A 20,763-nucleotide genomic window follows, 5' to 3' on the forward strand; every position below is an offset into this window, starting at 1 on the left:
GTGGATACCCGCACGCACCCCCCAACCTGAAGAGGCGAACCGCGCGCCTTGCACGTGGGGCTGGCGGGGGTGACGGTGCTTGACGCAGTGTGGACATATGCGCAGAATCGCCGAGCATGGCGCGATCGCTTATCGCTCGCGGAGGTGTGTCTGCGATAAGAAGATAAGAGGAAAACGCCGCGGGTGATGATAGAACAAAGAGCAGGTCGCTGATCGTTCCTATCGTTCGTGTTTAGCCTTGCAGATTTCTGCAAGCAGTGGCGCCACGTCGGGCGTTCGAAGCGGAAGGATGTGCACGTGGTATCGCGTGCTGTGCTGTGACACACACGCACGCACACATGGAATGTTAGCTTAAGCGAAGCTTTAGTTACATTTAACATAAAACTGAAAGCTTTCCCGTCACAAAGAAAAAAGAAAGAAAGAAGAAACAGAAAAAAATGGATATCAATTATCAATGAAACACGGTATCAATTATTACGAATATAGTGTTGAACATCGCGAGGATAGAAATGGTTACCAGTTTTCAGATTGCTGGCGCATTTTGGCAACAACAGATTACTTGGGATGTTCACGTCAACTACGTTGCGCCAAAAATTAGTTACTCTATCAGGGTTAAACGATACGCTAACACAGACATTCTGCCTGCTAAAATGAAACGCCTCATTAAACGAAAACCTTATTTCATTCATATCTAACCTATTGTCACTTAGTCTGGGCAAGTACCCATTTGTACCAACCTAAACAAGTGTCATCTACCGCGGAAAAAATATAATAAAAATATAGACAATATTTCTTATGACTCCATCAGCTGCACGCTTCTTTCTTCAAATAGACTGACAGTAATAATAACTAGTCATACGGCTTACTTTCATCCTATGAGGACGAAATAAAAAAAATGATTTGTGCTATTGCGCGTTAAATGCTGTAGCGGCGTTAGCTAAATGGAAATCGACACGCTATTCCGCCTCGGTGCCGTCCACTCTAGGCCTAGCAGCGTCAAAACAAACAATACCTGAATAATAACAAAAAAGGCGTCGCTACTGCTTTCTCCTTAGCGTGACGTGAAACTAGGCGGTGACAGTTTTTGCCATTTCTTTGTCGCTGTTTTCGCCTTTCGGACCTGTAAGAACGTTCCTAGCTGAACTGTCGGCAATAATAATACTAATAATAATTAAAAAGAACTTGAAAACGTCATTATCGACGGAATTCTTTTTCTATAGGTACCACGAGGCTAGAAAAATTTAGAAGAGAGGAAAGGCAGGGAGGTCTACCAGACGCACGTCCGGTTTGCTACCCTGCACCGGAGGAAAGGGTTACAGGGATGAAACGAAATAGAGAGCGAGAGAGAACATTGCTATCGCGCACATTTGAAGGCGCCCACCGGGTACATAAACCGCCAAGGAGACCTGTCGACTCGAGGTGCTGCAATGAAGCTTTCCTTGCTTTTTGCACCATCGACGCACCACGGTCGTGGCCCAGGGACCTTCATTTACAAAACTGTTCGGTTTCTAACCGGTTCGGTGCTGTCAGGCGAGGTTCACGCTCGACGCCATACCGAGGACAAAGACGGAAAATGCGTTCGATATTCAGAAATAAATGCAGCCATCTATGCGGGCGAAGAACGCTTCGTTTTACCCACCCTGGTTGCTCAGGAGTATGGTGTTCGGCTGCCGAGAACGAGGTCGCGGGATCGAATCCCGGACACGGCGGCCGCATTTCGATAGGGGCGAAATGGGAAAACACCCGTGTACTTAGATTTAGGTGCACGTTAAAGAACCACAAGTGGTAGAAATTTCCGGTGTCCTCCACTACGGCGTGCCTCATAATCAGAAAGTGGTTTTGGAACGTAAAAACCAATAATTTACTTTTAACGCTTCGTTTTAAAATATTGTAAGTGCACTCGAATGGCACCCCGCGCGCACATCAACGTACATGTATGCGCAGCTCTAGACCACGACTAAACAATTAAAACCGCAACTCTCCTACGAGGAGTGAGCGTGCAAAGACTGACATATATATATATATATATATATATATATATATATATATATATATATATATATATATATATATATATATATATATATATATATATATATATATATATATATATATATATATATATATATATATATATATATATATATATATATACGTCCGGCATTTGCAGAGTTGATTGGAGTCCGGCACAGAGTCCGGCAGTTGATTTGCACAGTCGTATCAGGAGGGAGTCAGGAACGAAACTCCTGTCGTAAATTGTCGAATTATCGATAATTTACGACAGGAATCATCGAAAATTAGAATTATAATAACATGAAACAGGGGGAGCGGATCGCTGATTGAGAGAATGACTCATGCGTGAACCTTTCTCGCTCGGCGGGTGCACACATGCTTGGAGCGCGGCCGCATGTAGTTCGAGGCATATGAATAGACCATTAGCATAAGGCCAGGGGTCGTCGACCTTACTTCGATCTGTTTATTCGTTCACGGGCCCTTAAGGCCGCAAGAGGGCATGGCACGCGAGGAAGCAGGCCGGTTGGCGTGTGTGTGTGTGTGCGTGTGTGTTGCAGGAAAAATTCGGAGACGGCTCGGCGCATTGTGGCGCAATGTCGAGATGTTCGCGCAGTCAGAACCGCAGGAAAATTCTGCTTTCTATGAGCGCTGGCATTGAAATCAGATCGGAGTGTTCACTAGTCAGCGATCGAGAAAAGAAAAAAAAAAGAAAAACATTGAAACTACCGTCAAAAAACAAAAAGAAAGAAACGGGGTAGAGGTGTAGGCGGGATTAAATCTAAAAAATAAAAATTATGGGGTTTTACGTGCCAAAACCACTTCCTGATTATGAGGCGCGCCGTAGTGGAGGGCTCCGGAAATTTCGACCACCTGGGGTTCTTTAACGTGTGCCTAAATCTAAGTACACGGGTGTTTTCGCATTTCGCCCCCATCAAAATGCGGCCGCCGTGGCCGGGATTCGATCCCGCGACCTCGTGCTCAGCAGCCTAACACCATAGCCACTGAGCAACCACGGCGGGTGTTTCAATGGATGAAAAGTACTATGTCCCGCACACAGTCGTAACGTATAGGAACATGCGAAACCTTTTCACAGAATCATACGCAATTACGAGCGAGAACATGTTATCATATCCAACAGTTACGAGACAAGACAACATTCTCCCTCATTATCACTTATAAAACATTCTACTTACTAATTTCGCTGCCCGTCGGACACTCAGACCCGTTGTTAGTGAGATACACGAACATATAGCAAGGTTTCCCCTTGCCCCTCCCCCAGTACAGAGGATAGCCAACCGGAGATAATCTCGGGTTAACCTCCCTGTCTTTCCTTTGCCTTTCTCTCTCTCTCTCCTTCGCGAAGCGTTTTGCATTTATCGTCACGGCGAGACACAGCGCGTCGGATGCCACAGCGTGAACTTGTACGATAACAAAAAAAAAAAAAGCCTGCACTCACACCTCTCGCCAACAAATGTCGTGCGCTAGGTCACGCAAAATTTCGACTGAAGCGCACGCCACACTTTGAAAAAGCACGCAAGGAAATAAAGAAACTCGGACGAAACCAGCGCGTTCAAGCGAGCAACGCCATTCCGCACGACGTAATAGCTGGTTTGCACAGTTTTCCCATGTCCTGCGCCAGAATCGCTGGTTGAGAGGGTCACCAAGAACGAACTAATAAATTGTGGAATAGAAAAAAATAGGCCTATGTCGTTAATCCCGGCAAATTGACTAGACTGCCCAGAACATTATTGCTCACTCTCGCACATGCTATGGCAATGTACCGCGTTACCAAAGGGCCCTCTCTCCAGTGAGCCCGAATGGGAAGACGCCCTCAAAAGCCCGGACCTCAAACTCCAACTCAAGGCCGTCCAGAGGGCCCAAGAACTGGCGGAGCGTCACCACGTTCCCGTCTCGACTTGGGCGTCGCCTACGGTTTCTGCCGGAGGAGTTCCCCGCGTGGGATCTCCAACGGATTGAAACTCCTCAGGACTTCAATAAAGTTCTTGACTGACTGACTGAATGTCGTTTTAGCACAGCAAAAATAGTTGATACGGAATATTTACATGTTGGAACATTTTTTTCTCAGCTAGGTTTTCTGATTTCACAAGTCACAGAAGAATGATTACGTCAGATTACGTGTTGAAGACCTGACCTCTGGTCGTCGCACCCCCCCCCCCATCCAAAATAAGAAAAGGAAAGTACACGTACCATATCTAATAATCCCATATCAACGCACAGGTATCTCATATAAGAACCCGTATGTCATCATACATTATATGGGGCCTGTGCCATGTACCATGTAACACGTAAGTCGCGCGAAAGTTAAAAGAAAATTGTGAAAGTGCGAAGCATAGCTGGACAGAACCAAAGTAATGTCGTCTGCCATCGCTCCAACCAAGTCCGACTGTTTTCTTTTTTTTTCATACTACGCCTAGTTACGTAATCAGTTATTATCACTTCATCAACTTCTCCAATATCCTAATCACAGGAAGTAAGTGTCAACAAGCAAGTTTCAGACCAGTCCGGAAAATTCCCGACCCAAATTTACTGTTGCTAAATACGTGCTATAAAGAAAAGCCTTTTTCTTTCAATTCCCTGAAGGAAAGCCCGCGAAATACGAAAATAAGTGCCGCGCCACTAATGGCGCAAGGAGCGCTCCTTATCCTGGCTCTTGCACTTCGTTCGGAACAGCACGGCTGCTGCGATGCCGATAATGCGCCTATAGAGTTTCGGTGCAATTGCCATGTCGCAATGAAACAACGAGACGTTGGCACCAAGAGACGGTACTGGCAGCCCCATTTCACTTGAAAGAAAAAAAATAAGAAACCCGAAACTATGCATCACAAGTCTCGGGTCACACAGGTTAAAGAAACGCGTCGTATAACATGACAATGCGAGAATCTTCGAAGCACTAAATGTCGCAACATAGAACGCAACAAATAGCACAGGTAGACTCATCACACAGCGTTGTTTAATATGATGCGCGGGCAAAGTTAAGAGAGAGCTAATGGGAAACAGTACATATAGAACTGTTTAGACTGGTAAAGCCTCCTTTCAAAAGTGTACGTGCGCTTCCTTGTCGAAAACAAAGAGAACAAAAAAAGAAATTGGGTAGGCTGAATCGGGGACGTCGCCGCAGTGGGTTACATGAAACGTCTTGCACGAGCAGCTGAGAGAGCATATGTACACTTTAGCTTGCATAAATTACGTAACCAAATAGACCGGCTACATTTATTCCCGCCTTACAAAGCTTACGTCCTTGTCTTTGAACCTCCCTGCAAACCTCCGTGTCTTTCCTCTCCTTTGTCTCCTCCTCCTCTCCTAGTGGGGGTCCTATGGTCTTATGTTGCAATCGTGCTCGCTCGCTCCCTATTTGTATAGTGAACCAGCCGTGGTTAAAAGTGATGTGCGCGGACCGGCTTCCCTCTGTCTCGCTGCCCGAGTTCCTTCGCACCATTTCGGCACCCTGTGAACCCATAAAACGCGGGCGGCGCCATAGCCTGGCAAACATTCAAATTTCTCGACCAAGTCGCGCACTTGTAAGCTTTGTAACTCCCAATGAGCATAGGTTTGTCTCAGTTTGATGAAGTACGACTACTACGGCAGAGTGAGACCTTTCAAGCAAGTCTACTCCCACTCGGATTGACAAGCGCATGCTGCCGAGCTCCCGGAACGCCGAGCGCGAGGCTAAATTAAGCTCCGATTGCGTCATGCGTGGCTTCAAAAAAATTCACCGACGACTACGACAGTCCCTAATGCAAAATGTGAGCGCAGTTCTATAGATGTTTTCATTTCGCGATGTATTAGCTGGCGCGGACAATCTGTGCCGTGCGGCACGTCGAAAACGGAGCAAAGCATGACGCGACGGTCTCACTAATCGGGAGAACGCGAGAGGCAGCGCGCACGTCACTCGTGGGCGAGATTCACAGCAGTCGCCGCAAACAGACCTCCACTAATGCAGCGCTTTGTTTTCATATATAGTAGCGTTGGACGCGCTCGCCGCGTGTCATCGGTGAACAGACGACGCGCGCTACTGCGGCGCCATCTCTTGGCTATCGGCGCCGCAGAGCGGCACCATAGGTTTTTCCTCTCCACTTTCCCCCTCCCGTTTAACTGTAGCCGCTCCTCCTCCGCTCTCCTCCTTGCGCTCTCTTCCCTTTTCATCTCCGGCTCCGCTCCGCGTTCGCTCTTTCATTCTTCGCTCTGCTCGTTCGCTGGGTTACGCCGACGACGCCGACGTCAACGCACGCCGACGCACAGCGCAGCAACGGACGCTTAAGAGCTGTGCTCTAAAAATGCGCCATCTGTGCATGCGACACATTAGTCATAGAGTAATGGAATCGTTGTTCTACACAACGATACGAAAGTAAGACGAGTGGGTAGTACGGCTGCAAAGTTACAAGCGACAATAATATAACATATTTTCTGTAAATACATGTATAACGTTAGGTGTGGTTTTAGTAGGTCACTCCCCAACGTACACTGACCGAAGTAAAAGACGCTTCACGTCAAAAGGTTAACTACTAGAAGATAAAACGGAGACAAAAAGTCCTCTTTTTGAATTTCGCCCCTAAGCAGGTTATTGCAGCGGCGGACATGCGGTCATCGTGCAAAATTCCCTAAATACTCTAGTATAAACTTTTTTAAAACAGGGTTGAAGTGCCTCAGACAGGCTGGCCATACTCTAGGGCATTGCGCATAGGCAAAGCGGTCGCCAGTGGGAGTTAGGCCGTATACCCTTTTGAACATCCCTATCTGTCGGCTTTTCCAATAAACGTTGCTCTGAAAGTAGCATGCCCGAGGGTCATCGATCGATAATACGCAACCGCTGGCTCCAGCTAGGCTGCCGGCTTATAATTTCTGACTTCGCTTGGCTATATTACTTTCGTTAATTTCACGGCTGTACGCTTCTTTAATGTCGGACCTACAGCAGTCCTTCCAGCAGCGTTTCGTCATTCCGTTGGCTCACTCCATCCTTTTTTCGAAAGAAAAAGAAAAGGGATGGGGAGAAATTTTGCTTCGACCAAGACTTTCAGCGACGTAGTCGATCGTCGCATCGCCACTCCACCACGCGTTCTCGGCGCAATATAGACCCGTTCGAACCAGCTTAGGTTGCTGACCGCCCGCTTTACTGGGCGCAAAGACCAAATCGGATTTCGCCCGCCCGAAAGTGCTCGGCGTGAGCAGGGAGCAAGTTCCCCCCCAGCTGCTCGCCTGATCCACTCCGCGCGCTTCCTCCTCGGGGGGGCGGGGGGGGGGGTGCTGGTGAAGCGAGCGGCGGAGTCAAAGAACCCGGCGGCAGCCGCTGTTATTGCTACAATAATCTCCGAGTTACAACGCTCATTTTCGCCGAGTTTGTATGTTCCCCCCCCCCTCTCTCTCTCTCTACGCGCGCGCGCACGTGCGTGTGTCTGTGCTGGAGTGCACCGTGGTAGTATTTCAACATTTCGCACCACTGGCTCCGGCCGGCTATTGGCGTTAGTCGCCGGGGCTGCTGGGCGGCATTTCGCAAAATCGGCCTGACGCACTGAATCGCACGTACACGTGAAAGCAGACGTGCGCTTATATAGAGACGCGTGAGGCTGCGGCGTTGTCACGAGAGGGCGCCTCACGTCATACAGACTGGGAGAGGGGAAGAGAGAGAGAGAGAGGCGAAGCGCATCTGGAGAGATCGCGCATGTGGTATGTACGGCTTCAATAGTGGCGCCGGCCCGGCCAAATGACGTCACGAGGTGATTGGCAGTGACGTGGACGCCGTCGATCATAAGGTTAGAGAGAGAAAAAAAAAATACGAGCGGGCCAACAAACAGCCCCGAGACAGACAGACGTCGTCGTTTTCGCACGACTCCTCGTATAGCGGGGTTGGCGCCGTTCATCGAGCGGCCGTGGATTGAGCAAGGGCGTCGCGGAGAGGCTGGAGCGTAAGATTGGATCCAAGACGTCGCGAACTGCAACTTTCTTTTTTGTCGTTTTTTTTTGTCGGCCTGCAGCTCTGATTTGCGGGCAGTGACTTTCTTCAAGGCTCTACGACACCGCGCTGCAGAGTATTGAGTAGTCGAGCGGTAACGCTTCTCTGGTTTTGCACGACGTATCCAGTGTACAGCGCTCGTATCTCTATAGTGTGCGTTGCCTTTTTGGCACGTGACCTTTCGCTACACCGGGCGCTGAAGTTGCAGCTACACAACACTTCGTGACGTATACGCTACGAGCTTTAAACTTTGACAGCGTGTAGCTGTTGCCACTGGATATAAGGCAAAGGGCAGCAGCCGCACCCACGTTAAATTAGGAAAAGTACTTGAACAGGTGCACCGAGTACTTTCGAAAAAAAAAAAAGAGACAGTCATCGATTAGGAGTTGGCTGATATTCAAATAAGGCCCATTGGGGAACCATCTTCGGAAAGTTTGAGCATTGCGGTAATAAGTTCCCGAACGGTTTGATTGTTTCAATGCGACCTCATTGCAATAACGACACTACCCGTCGTGGAGGCCTGTAGTGGCTATGTAGTTGCGCTGCTAGGTCCGAACACGCGGGTCGGCGATGAAATCCCGGCCGCGCGGAATCCGCATTTCGATTGGGCAAAACGCAACAACGCCCGTACACCGTACGCTTCGGGTGCACGTCAAAGAACCCCCAGGTGGTCAAAATTATTTCGCCGTCTCCCGCCCCGGCGTACCTTATAATCATATCGTCATAAAAATCTGACAGGTAATAACTGCTATTTTAGTTTTAATTGCCAGACGGCTCACGAACGCACAGCTTTATTACCGCGGTGTTCAAACTTTCCGAAGGCGTTCCTCAAGAGGTTTTCGAGAAAAGGTTCTCAAATGGGCATCTTTTTTTTTAATATCAATGAAATTCTGGTTGTGAGCTGCGTTTTGTTTTTAGATATTCGCCTTTTTTTAAGTAACAGTACGCGTCGCGCGTCCCGAATTTCAGGGCATAACGCGTAGATATATGGCGGTGCCATTTGTCTCCGAAACAAAGTACCAAATTATGCGTCGCTGTACATGTTACTTCGCCAGCGCTTTCACTGTACGACTCTGCGATCATCTTGCGCGAGCCATTATTCATAGGCTGGATCGAGTGTCGAGATTCAGTACAGCGCGTGGTTTAGCACTTTGTGCAGTGCGCAGCGGGCATTTCAACCGATTAACCCAATTAATCCCTCACGGAGTACGCAAAAAAAAAGGGGGGGCGGGGGGATTAGCCCCACGGGTGAAACCAATTGCCAAACACTTCATTTAAAGTAAGAGAGAATTCTATTTCCAGCGAATGTTGTTTGTCTATTAAGTGAAATAGTTAACATTCATCAATGGTTAACGCTGTCACTCAGCCAGCCACAACGCGTCTCCCGTCGCATTCGCAATCTGGCCAGTCATGAACGCATTCACGGTCCAACACAGGTTATTGACCTTTCAGCATTGCCTCGTACCATCACACGGTAGAATACTCTTCAACAAAACATCACTGAGGTTCCCGACCCAATGAACTGCATAGTCCTGAGCGGTTGAACTAAATACAGTGGCAGGGCGATTCCTTCACAAAGGACCAGCACTGCGAACCTTTACAGATAACACGGCTTCCACTTAAGTTCCTTTTTTGTGGTTGTTGTTGTTGCCTTACAGTGCATGGGCGCTTTGTTTTTTGCTTACTTGTTTGGCTGCTAGCGATGTGAGTAGAAGCAGTATTCATGAGAGCTCTAAGAGGCACGTTCACGAAGGCTTCAAATAATGCTGCTCGCTCTGTCGCAAAAGCATGATAATGCGCTGCTCTACATCCTATAGTGCAGTGACAAAAAGGAAGTGAAACTGCAGAGGAATATTGAGCGCCGCAGAGGCTGTTGTATTCTTTTATTTATTTATTTACTTATTTCGGAGCAAAATTAGAAAATTTCTGCAAGAAGTTGAATCAGTCCTAAAGCAAGCAATAAAATGTGCATGCATTGTTTCCTCCAGAGTAACGCCAATAAGTAACAATCCGCAAGCATTTGCGCAAATGAGAAAAGAAAGCACACACACACACACACACACACACACACACACACACACACACACACACACACACACACACACACATATATATATATATATATATATATATATATATATATATATATATATATATATATATATATATCATCAGCCTGTGTTATGTCCACTGCAGGACGAAGGCCTCTCCCTGCGATCTCCAATTACCCCTGTCTTGCGCCAACCAATTCGAACTGGCGTCTGCGAATTTTCTAATTTCATCGTCCCACAAAGTCTTCAATATATATATATATATATATATATATATATATATATATATATATAACGAGAAGAAAGGGGGTTAACCGAGGGACCCGATAATTATTAGTCATATAATGAGAAGCCAACAAACACTGACACCAACATTGATGCCGGCAACATTGATGCCTTTAGGTAGCATATGTGGGTTTATTGACCAGTTGCCTTCACCCGAAAAGATCACGTTCTCGTGACGCCTGCGGCAAAAAAGACGTTCCACGTCCGCCGCCAAGGTCTGTGAGTGGGGGCGCTGGCTAACACTCCCAGGGTTCTACTAGTACACATAAATACCCAAGAAAGTGGATGGGGAAACGCCGCCGCGGTAGCTCAATTGGTAGAGCATCGCACGCGACATGCGAAGGTTGTGGGTTCGGTTCCCACCTGCGGCAAGTTGTTTTTTCATCCACTTTAATTTCCATTAATTTATCATTACTTTATTTCATTTATTAAGCACATGCAATTTCCCCTATGTTGTACTTGGTGTCAGTGTTTGTTGGCTTCTCATTATATGACTATATATATATATATATATATATATATATATATATATATATATATATATATATAAGAGGAGGTTACCCTGTGTCAGACAGAATCGCCACAGCACCATACGTTCAAAACAATACTCCTTCTTCCTTGCCATGGGCGCAGCTCGATCATTCTTGATCTTTAATTGTACGTAAAGGTTTCAAGACGCGTAGCACAGTTGTCTAAAGGTTGGGATGGCTGCAACGATGCTGGTCGGATGGGATGACCGATGCTGGGGGAGTTTGACCCACGAGAGTGCCGTTGACCGGAGGCGGGCATGGGGGTCGGGCACTGGAGAGCGCAGACGTTTTGGTGTGGGTGACCTCGAGCGGGAATCTGCCTGGTCGGGCGTCCTTTTCTTCTTTTCGTCACGTCGCCAAGGCCATGGATATACACCGAGGGTAGGTTGCCCTTCACGAGGTTTATGTTACCCCGGTATTCTGAGTGTGCCATGACTCCAGTGGTAGTCATTTTCGTGAGGTCGTCTCTGTTTGAAGGATTCGGGTTTCTTGCAAAGCAATCTTGTCGTCGGCGTCTTTAGAATGTTCAGCGACAGTGCTGCGTGTTCGGTTGAATGTTGTGACGTCATTCCCGTGTTGTATGGTTCTTTGGTTTCGATTTTTGGTTTCCCCGATGTACGACGCCGGACGGTCGGCACAGCTGATGTTGTAGACCGCGCCTTGAGCTTCTTCTTTTGGTGGGCGATCTCTTGGTTTCGGGAGGAGGATATTCAAAGCGTTCATCGGTTTGTGCGCAACCTTGAGGCCTTCTTTCTTCAATATTCGGCTGAGAGCTTGGCCGGTACCTTTGACGCATGGGATGGACACTCGTTTCTGTGGTAGGGGAGAAGTCAACGGTTGAAGGTCCCGTAGTTTGTTTCTTCTTTGTTGTATGGTTGTTTTTCGAATGAAGTCCTCTGTGGAGCCATTCCTTTTAATTTAGTTGAGAACTGGTTGAGAACCGCTGAGTTCCCAACGTTTGAACACACACACACACACACACACACACACACACACACACACACATATATATATATATATATATATATATATATATGTGTGTGTGTGTGTGTGTGTGTGTGTGTGTGTCCATTTATGAGAAGATGCAGATGCACGGTGGGCAGCTGCTGTACGATGTCGCACACGCATCGAGAAGCAGTCTCCTGTGCGCAGTCATGAAATCTAACCGGAGGTTTCTTTTTTTCTTTGTTTTTATGCGAAGCATATTACGAGGGCTCAACCCAGCTCCTCAGGCGCGGCGGTGACCATGAAATCACGTGACACCGTGACGTCACGACAGAGGAGAAGTGGCTTTGGCTCAACTCTTGCAAGACGGGCTGGGTGGGAATCGAACCAGGGTCTCCGGAGTGTGGGACGGAGACGCTACCACTGAGCCACGAGTACAACGCTTCAAAGCGGTACAAAAGCGCCTCTAGTGAATGCGGTGTTGCCTTAGAAACGCGCTGTTTAAGGCGTGCGTCTCTTGCTCAGGCGCACATTTCGTTGCCGCGCCGAACGCTGCTTTGCTCGACGCTCACCGCGTCCAATGCGGGGCGCGTAGTCGCTGCCCTGTAGCCCATTGTCTTACACCCCTTGGCGGGTCGACGGGAACGCTGTCGCGTTCCACTCTTGAAGGCGAAGAAGTAATGCATGAGTTGTTTCTTCGTCTAGCCGAACCAAATATAGCCAAGCAACAGCAGTTCACCAGGCTAAACAGTGGTTCAACAACTAAAATAAAGGCTAGTATGCTTCGCATCCTGGGCTTAACCTTACCTAAGCCACAGCCATTTTTTTACGCTACGCCTCGCAATAAACGTCCCAAGTTTAGCAAAGAACAGAATGAACGCGTACCTAACTCGGCAAAGGTCGCTGGGTTCGGCAAGAATCGTTACGATGTTTTATTCGCACGCTCCCCAAGTACGGGAGTTACGCGTTCGCCGGCCTTTTCGGCGGTTGGTCTGATGGTCGCCTGGAGAAATAGAAACTGGGGGGTGGGGGTTGCGTCATTCGCTTTGCGTTACGCATAAAGAAAGGCACACTGCGTCGGAAGAACACGAAGCCCTCAGGCGCCCCACACAATGGGTATGGAGCTTCGGGCTGAGTTTATGTGTCGCGACCGTGAAGTAAACCAAGGGTAAAGTAACAAGGAAACGGCAAGGGTCTTTCGAGAAACGGCAACTAAATATAGAAGAACGGGGCTCTTTTGTACCGCAATAGCCAATAACGACGTTGGCAGGCTGCCAAATGGGGAGTTACGCGCGAAAGCTATCCATTTCGGGGGACGGGGGGGGGGGGAGGTGAAGAAGAAGAAAGAGATCACGGCGGCGTTGGGTTAGCTTGTTTCTGGTGTCGGAGAAGCACTCCATGCCGTCGCGTCGGAAGCAAAGTTGTGTCCTCGCGTTTCCAGCAATCGGTAGCGCTGTTATTCGTCCAGGGTTGTCACGTGACTCGAAAAGGCGTCCGAGAACGCGCGGAGGAGCGTCTCGGAGGACGAAAGGGGGCGCTTGTTGCGGCAAGACCGCCGCTTTGTCGCCGCCGGTTATAACACAGAGACATGTTCCTTCACATAGCTTCTTTCCTTCTTGTTTATTTTTAGGAATTTTCTCTTCGTCTCTATGTTTGATCGGGCGACGTAATGAATAAGCGTCTTGTTATGCTTTCTTGATCTGCGAGTGCGATGACGTCGTTCACTGACAGATTGCGAAACCACACCTTGCGCCGAACATGCTGTTCAAGGCACGCGCTGAGGATTTGTGAATAATCGGCGGGAAACGAAGCGAGCGAATAGAGAAGCCAAAAATGTATTTATGACGTGTTATACTGAACACAAGAAAACAGAATTAAGCGAGGTTGCAGGTGCGCCTTTAATGTCACACTCGCAGGAATCACGAGTGGTTTCCACGGAAACCTATCATCACACCGCTTCACGATAATGGTGTAGAGGTTCGTGCAACTGCGACATGCGTAAGGGGTACAGCACATACAAGCTGTGCATAAGCACTGTAAGTACAGGTTACCGTTTGGCGTTTACATAAGTAAGGGTCAAACGGTAATCACCCTGGCCGCTGCTCGAGCAAACTGAACTTTACTAGACACAAGAAAAACCATCGTGTTATGCGTCACTACCCGCGCCGTATTTACCATCCTCGTCATGGATCGAAGCTACACACTTAAATTTTGCACTTGCTTCTTCCGTCGCACACCGTCACAAGACGCGATTCAAAAGGAATTCCCACAGAACGAATGAAAATTTCCTTAAATCTCGCGCAGCGAAACGCGTGCTAACGTTGGGTGCACTTTCTATGAAGACAGCGGCGGCCGCTGTCGTTTTGAAAGACGCTGGCTCCATGATGAGCAGAAATAAATTGCAACGACTCGCTGAACGCGTAATAGCACAGTCTTTGGAGGAATCTCCTAGCTCTCGTTCTAATCTTTCGTCTGCTCGGAAACTGAGAGAATCTTATTTACGCCGTTTCCTTGTTCTTCGTGTTTACGTCGCTATAGCTCGCCAGTGTTCTGCCTGTAATGTGGTACTCAAGAGGGATTACTCGCAACTCTCCAAGAAGGATAATATTCTGTGTACGTGAATTTTACAAATAAGGTCACAATGTTATTATTATCATTTTTCTCTTTTTCTCCTAATCGCCGCTTCTGTTATACGACCATCCTTTTGATCTCCGCCGCCTTGTCGGACAAGAGGAACAGCCAGCGTTACCCACAGCCACCTATCTCTCCTCAAGCGGCCTTAAAAATTATTAGAAAGAAACAAAGGCGCACCTTTTCGTATACGCGCACACCACGAACACGCACCACTGCCTGTTCGAATTCAGCGGGCAACAAAGAAGTCAGTAATCACGTATCCGTACCGTGAGGTGAGCCACTGCAAGCGGTGCAGAAGCTGTCTCCGTATCTGGAGGCTGTTCGGCGATGCGTATGACGTAAGCACTGCCGCACTGCCCAAGAAACGCTGCTTTTACAGGGTAGAGAGGGCTCTCATGTTATGACGACAAGGCTATTTCGCCCGCGAAGAGCCCACTCAAAGAAAGAAGTACATAACGTAAAGGAGGCGGCAGGACGGGACCACTTGTGTCCGAGTACGAAACGTCGGCTGCGGACTCTTCGGCAGAATCAGCTTGAGGATAGGCGCACGTGACATATCGAAGGTGACCGCCACGTATGAGCACTGAGAGTCTACGGGGGCAGTGCGTGCGCTCGCCCGGTGATAGAAGAACAATGCGACGTACGATAAGTGCGGGACAATATTGACTGGCCTCAAGACGTCACCAGTCTAGAATTGACGTCAACGCTCACCTCGACCGCTTACGAGAGCAGACGCTCCGGGAAAAGAGAACCAACAGCTTTGAGGAGGTATACTGCAGTCGCCGAAAAAGAACAAAGATAAAAAAAAGGAAAGAAAGAGACGCTGTCAGCAATTGCGATCGCAAGCAGCTAGCCGGCCGACTCTTTTTTAGCAGACAAAACTCTGCTTCCTCGGCCGGCTTTGAAACACAAAAAGCAGGCGTGTTTATTCGTGTGCATGGTCCAGGGTTTTTTTTTTTGTTTACAGCTGAAAGGGTCGTAAAAGCGGAGCGGGGAAAACGGGCCGTGTTATTGTTACACAGAGGAAAGAAGAAAAAGAGAAAATAAACAGAAAGAAAGAATAATAATAATAATATATGGGGTTTTACGTGCCAAAACCACTTTCTGATTATGAGGCACGCCGTAGTGGGGGACTCCGGAAATTTTGACCACCTGGGGTTCTTTAACGTGCACCTAAATCTAAGTACACGGGTGTTTTCGCATTTCGCCCCCATCGAAATGCGGCCGCCGTGGCCGGGATTCGATCCCGCGACCTCGTGCTCAGCAGCCTAACACCATAGCCACTGAGCAACCACGGCGGGTAGAAAGAAAGAGTAAGCAGAGACTGAATGCGGGAGGCAACATTGAAAAGGGCGCGTGACTCGTGTAACAGTTTTAGTTGGGAGTCGTATGACTAGACGCTGCGCGGAAGATGTCTGCTCGAAGCTGCTCGGCCCCATAAACGAACGCTGGGCCTGACGTCGTCTGCTTGCTCTTCTTTTTCCGGGCTTCCAGACGTCAATAGTTTGGGATGGGCGCGTCTGGTTTCTTTAAGCAAGTCTGCTGGCCGGACAGAACTGTTGCTTTTCGCTTTCTTTAACGCGGGGTTGCGGTCACCGTCGCCCACAGGCTGCAGCATTCTGTCGCTGAACACAAGGTCGCGGGATCGATCCTTAGCCACGGCTTGCCGCGATGAAACAACACAGGTTTATTTATACCTAGGCTGATACACACGCATATCACTACAATGCGCGCACATTTATATTTATTAATTTATAATTTCCAGGTGTAAACGCTTATAAGTGGCGCAGCCTACATTTTTCATAGAATTATTGAACAATTAAAAATGCAAATGCAAGCACAATGACAGTACTCATAGAGTCCCGCTGTGGAAGAAAAGACTGGAAGATCGCCATCAGGCATATAGGTTTAACGTTATTTATTTCCTAACTAATTTATTTTATTTTTCAATCATATTACCACCTGATTCGTGGCCTATCCCCCGTAGTGGGTTTATGCCGGTAACTGAGGCTTCATCATCTTCATCGCCATCATGGTAGCCGCGGCATCAACGCAGTCACCTGATAAATAAATGGCAGTTCTTTGTGGGCCTTCTGTTCCTACAAGTTGTTAACCCGGACGTGGTACCACATCGCAACTGTATACGTCTACCAAGTTTCTTAATTCTCGACACCACGGAACCGGCCGCTGAACAGCGACATCTCGAAGAAAACGGAACGTCTTCCGTCACCGCGCTGAAACTTCCTGATTTCTGGACCTCGGGCTGCGAACTCTATTGAGTCCACATCGAGGCGCAGTTTCTCCGTCACCGAGTCACATCTCAGGCGGCCAAGTACGACAACATCGTGAATGCGCATAGCCCTACCACTGCGGCTTTGGTCCGCGACATTTTGCTAGCGCCTCCGCCCGGCGACAGTACGACACCCTTAAGCGCAAGCTACCACGGCGCACCACCGACTATGAGTCGCGACGGATTCAACAGCTCCTCTCATCGGAGTAACTTGGTGACAGAAAACAGAATGAGCTGTTTCGCCGCATGGCACTACTTCTTGGAATCAATCCATCATCAACAGACTCTAAAACCCTTCGGGAGCTCTTCTTACAGCGTCTACCGAACCGGGTACGTATGATTTTGTGTGCCTCAACTATTACGACATATGTCGAGGCCTTAGCGACGATGGCAGATCAGATTATGCATCCTTTCCATCCTGTGATATCCACTGTTGACCGTGGTAATGCACATACGAAAGACAGCTTATCGCCCACGTTCCAATGACATGGTACAACGCTTCCAGCGTCAACTGAAAGCAGCACTTCGTGCCCATGACTCCATAGTTCCATGGATAGAGCACCTGTCTAGTTCTACTAGGTCTTGGCACAGCTCTGGAATCAGATGCACAGTGTTCCTCACCAGCACTCGTTTTCGGCACGATACTTCACGTACTCGGTAAGTTCTTCGCCTCGGAACCATCATCTGCTGACCTACAATCTCATTCCGACCGCCTTCGCATTACAATGGCCGCTGTTATACCACCGCCGCTTCGTAAAGACCGCAGAAATGTTTACATGAGCCCATCTTTACTTCATAGCAGTCACGTACTCATCCGTCACGACGCTACCCGGGCTCCTTTACAAGCTCCTCACGACGGTCCCTTCAAGGTCCTCAAGCGTGACGCCAAGTTTTTCACACTTCTTGTCAGCGGACGCGAAGAGACCATTTCGATCGACCCCTAGAAGTCAGCTCATCCAGACTCTGCCAGTGCCATCTCAACGACTTAAACCGCTCAACGACAGAGCCTTCATCGCTGGGGAAAGGGGGGGGGGGGGAGCCATGTAGTGGACACAACTCACAGAGCCCCGCGGTGGAAGAGACAGACTAGACTAGCGCCATCAGGCATATAGACTCGACGATGGTAGCGGCGACATCAACGCAGACACGTGATACATAAATGGCAATTCTTTGCGGGCCTTCTGTTCCTACACTACTATGAACGAAAAAAAAAAGCCGCATCTGCAATGACGGTGAAGCTGATGATAAAAAGAAAATATCCCACGAAGACACGCAAGCGTGAAAAGTCAGTTGACCTAAATACATCCAAGTCGGCTCGCAAAATACGATGTTAAGCGACAGAAAAACAAGAAATCAGGTAAATTCCGCAAAAAGAAACATTAAAAAATATCACTCAAGCTACCACTTTACTTTACCTTCCATTTTTTTATACATAAACATTTCATTCGAGCTTCATTGCAGTATCGAAAACGCCACAATGAAATAGCTATCGATTAAAATCATTCCGCGTGGCACACTATGTACTTCGCACGTCTTTTGTTTCCCCCTTTTTTAACTTTTCTTTTTTTACTCACGCTTGTCTATACAGAAAGCACCACTTCATAAACAAAAAATTCGGCCCGTAGATACTTCCAGAGAAGCTCACCTGCGGGACATGGAGGCAAAGTGGGCAGAGCTCAAGAAACACACTGCCAAGAAATGAGAAGACTCGCACATGTAGTGCGGGTGGTCACCTTTAAGTGCTCGACAATCAACTTGGCTCCACAGTCAAGACGCAGGCGTGCAGTAAAAAGCGCACCGCAATACGACGAAGTGACTCATTCAATCAGACGCAGATCTGACGCACAAGGTTGTGACGCGCGATCTCCTCAACGATGATTCATTCGTTCGTGCATGTCGAAAGCTTATTTTCACGCGCCAAATGCTTCTAGCATTTCCGCCTTACTGTGCGACCACGTCTTCGGCTGCCCGCAAGGCAACAGCGTGGACGGAGATCGCTTAATCTTGCTTCAACGGCCCATTCCCGCCAAAGCGGGAAAGTGATTCTGCCCTTCGCTGCTGTTTAACACTTCGCGTGAATGAATCGCGCTCGCAGAACTTTCTGAAGCAGAAGCAGTTTATCTCGAAGTATGCCGCCCGCTGTGGCACTATGGTGTCCAGGCGAGTTCCAAGTATACGGTGGTTCATTGAAAGACACAACATAACCGATAATGTCACGAGAGTGTTTCAAGTGACACGCACGAAGATGAGAAAAATCCGTATGGTATGTTATGAAGAACTTTATTTAGGTCCTGAGGGATCAGTCTGGGACTGATGCGGGCCGTCCCACATCGGGAGAGAGAGGCCGAGACCCTCTGCCGTCACACGGGCCTTCTGGACAGCCCTGAGTTGGTCCGCCAGCACTTCACTGTGCAGCATCCGCTGCCACCCCTGTTCACCTCGAGAACCATCACCGGCCAACGCCAAGCACCGCCAAAGCATGTGTTGTGTTAACCGTATTTCCCGTGGCAGCCGTACGATCACAGCGTCGGAGTTGTCGCTGGTAATTTTGTAGTATATAGGGAACACTATGCGGCCCGCCAGATTCAGGCAAAACGGATGTACTAGAAACCTTTATTAAAGGACTTTGGTACAAGGATGATTAGACAAGCTGTATTCCTAAGTGAAGGACTCTGCTTGTGCGTACATATTGGCAAAAACTTTCGATATTGATAGCGAACACGTTATCCGAGAAAGGACGCCGACCAACGACAAAATAGTTCTCGCTGAGGGCGTAATTCACACTGGGCTAATCGCCCAGCTCCGTACAACCGGTCAGTAAGCTTTCCCAACATTTTGCAAGCGCGTTGGTCGACATCCATTTTTCGTAACCATTCTGTCACACCAGGCAAAATAACAAGGGACTGCGTTGGCCATCACGTGCTTCTGCGTGTAAATATGCGGTTTTTAAAAGCGCAAGCATTTCTATGCCGACCCAATAACGAAGAAACAAATCCGTCCGTCCATCACGTATACGACGATCGCTTTCAAGTCAGGACCCGCAGCAGCGAGCAAATTCACCTTCGTGTTGCCTCTCGCTCGCGAACTAAGCGGCAAGAAGACAACGCACACGACGCTATCAGCACTCGGCGCGGTCAGTCTCCATTGCAGATCGCTTTCGAGATAAGGCCCGCGCGTCTCGCTTCAACGCCAGCTACGCGGCGAGAGCATAGCGCACACGAAGCTATCAGCCCTCGGCGCACTGTGTGCCCATCGCAGATCACTTTTAAGACAGGGTCCGCGCGGCCTCGTCATATGCAGCCGCCGCCGAACTAAGGTTGATGACCGTTCGCCGCGGATGGATACGACGCTAAAGAGTGATAACGGCTTATAATTATCGGAACGTCACCAGCGTACGTACCTGGCGTACGCTGGTGATGAAGGCATCATCTTCTTAAACGCTATTTTGATAGACGCAAGTATGCGCGTATATCAATGTTTGTAATAAGTGGCGCTGTATTTAGTGACGTATGAAGCGGCTGTACGCTCTTATAGCAGCCAACAGAAAGAAATCAAAGCACGAATATTACTGTTTGATTAGCGAAAAGATCTGAACACAGATCAGAGTAAGCAATTTGAGCATTACGATGCACAACAAAGTGAGAGAAGAAAAAAAAAAACAAGTACCTCAATTAAGAATCGCAAGAAAACGAAAAAACAATCCCATGTAGTTCTTTCTGCTTAAATTGCACATTGCGAAATCATTCTTAAAGATTCTGCATAAATTATACGAAAATGAACTGTGACTTGAAACACACACACTATATCTCAGGCGTCATGGGGTTTAAAATTTAGATATCCCCAACGCGGGCAACGTCTGTGGCAGCATACAGGTACAATTCCCACGTGCAGCTTCTCAAATAGCTCGGCGCACAGTGCATGTGCTGGGGAAAAGAACTGCGCTCAGCCCGTAAATAGCATGGGCCACTGGCGTTTCTAATAAGTGGGTCGTCGCCGTGGCAACCAAATGCATTTCCGTTCTCGTGCCAGCGGGAGAAACAGCCTTCC

General features: G+C 48.3%; 1 protein-coding gene across 1 annotated transcript in view; it reads right to left on the minus strand.

Moving 5' to 3' along the window:
• Positions 1-18,387, minus strand: part of LOC135900434 (uncharacterized) — a 46,135-nt gene extending 27,748 nt beyond the window's left edge. The window contains exon 1 of the mRNA XM_070522234.1: positions 18,362-18,387. Coding sequence (XP_070378335.1) covers positions 18,362-18,372 — 11 coding nt within the window. The 5' untranslated portion in view covers positions 18,373-18,387. The remainder of the gene's footprint in view (positions 1-18,361) is intronic.
• Between the last annotated feature and the right edge of the window lie 2,376 nt (positions 18,388-20,763).

Source organism: Dermacentor albipictus, chromosome 7 (assembly GCF_038994185.2).
Source record: "Dermacentor albipictus isolate Rhodes 1998 colony chromosome 7, USDA_Dalb.pri_finalv2, whole genome shotgun sequence".
NCBI lineage: Eukaryota > Metazoa > Arthropoda > Arachnida > Ixodida > Ixodidae > Dermacentor > Dermacentor albipictus.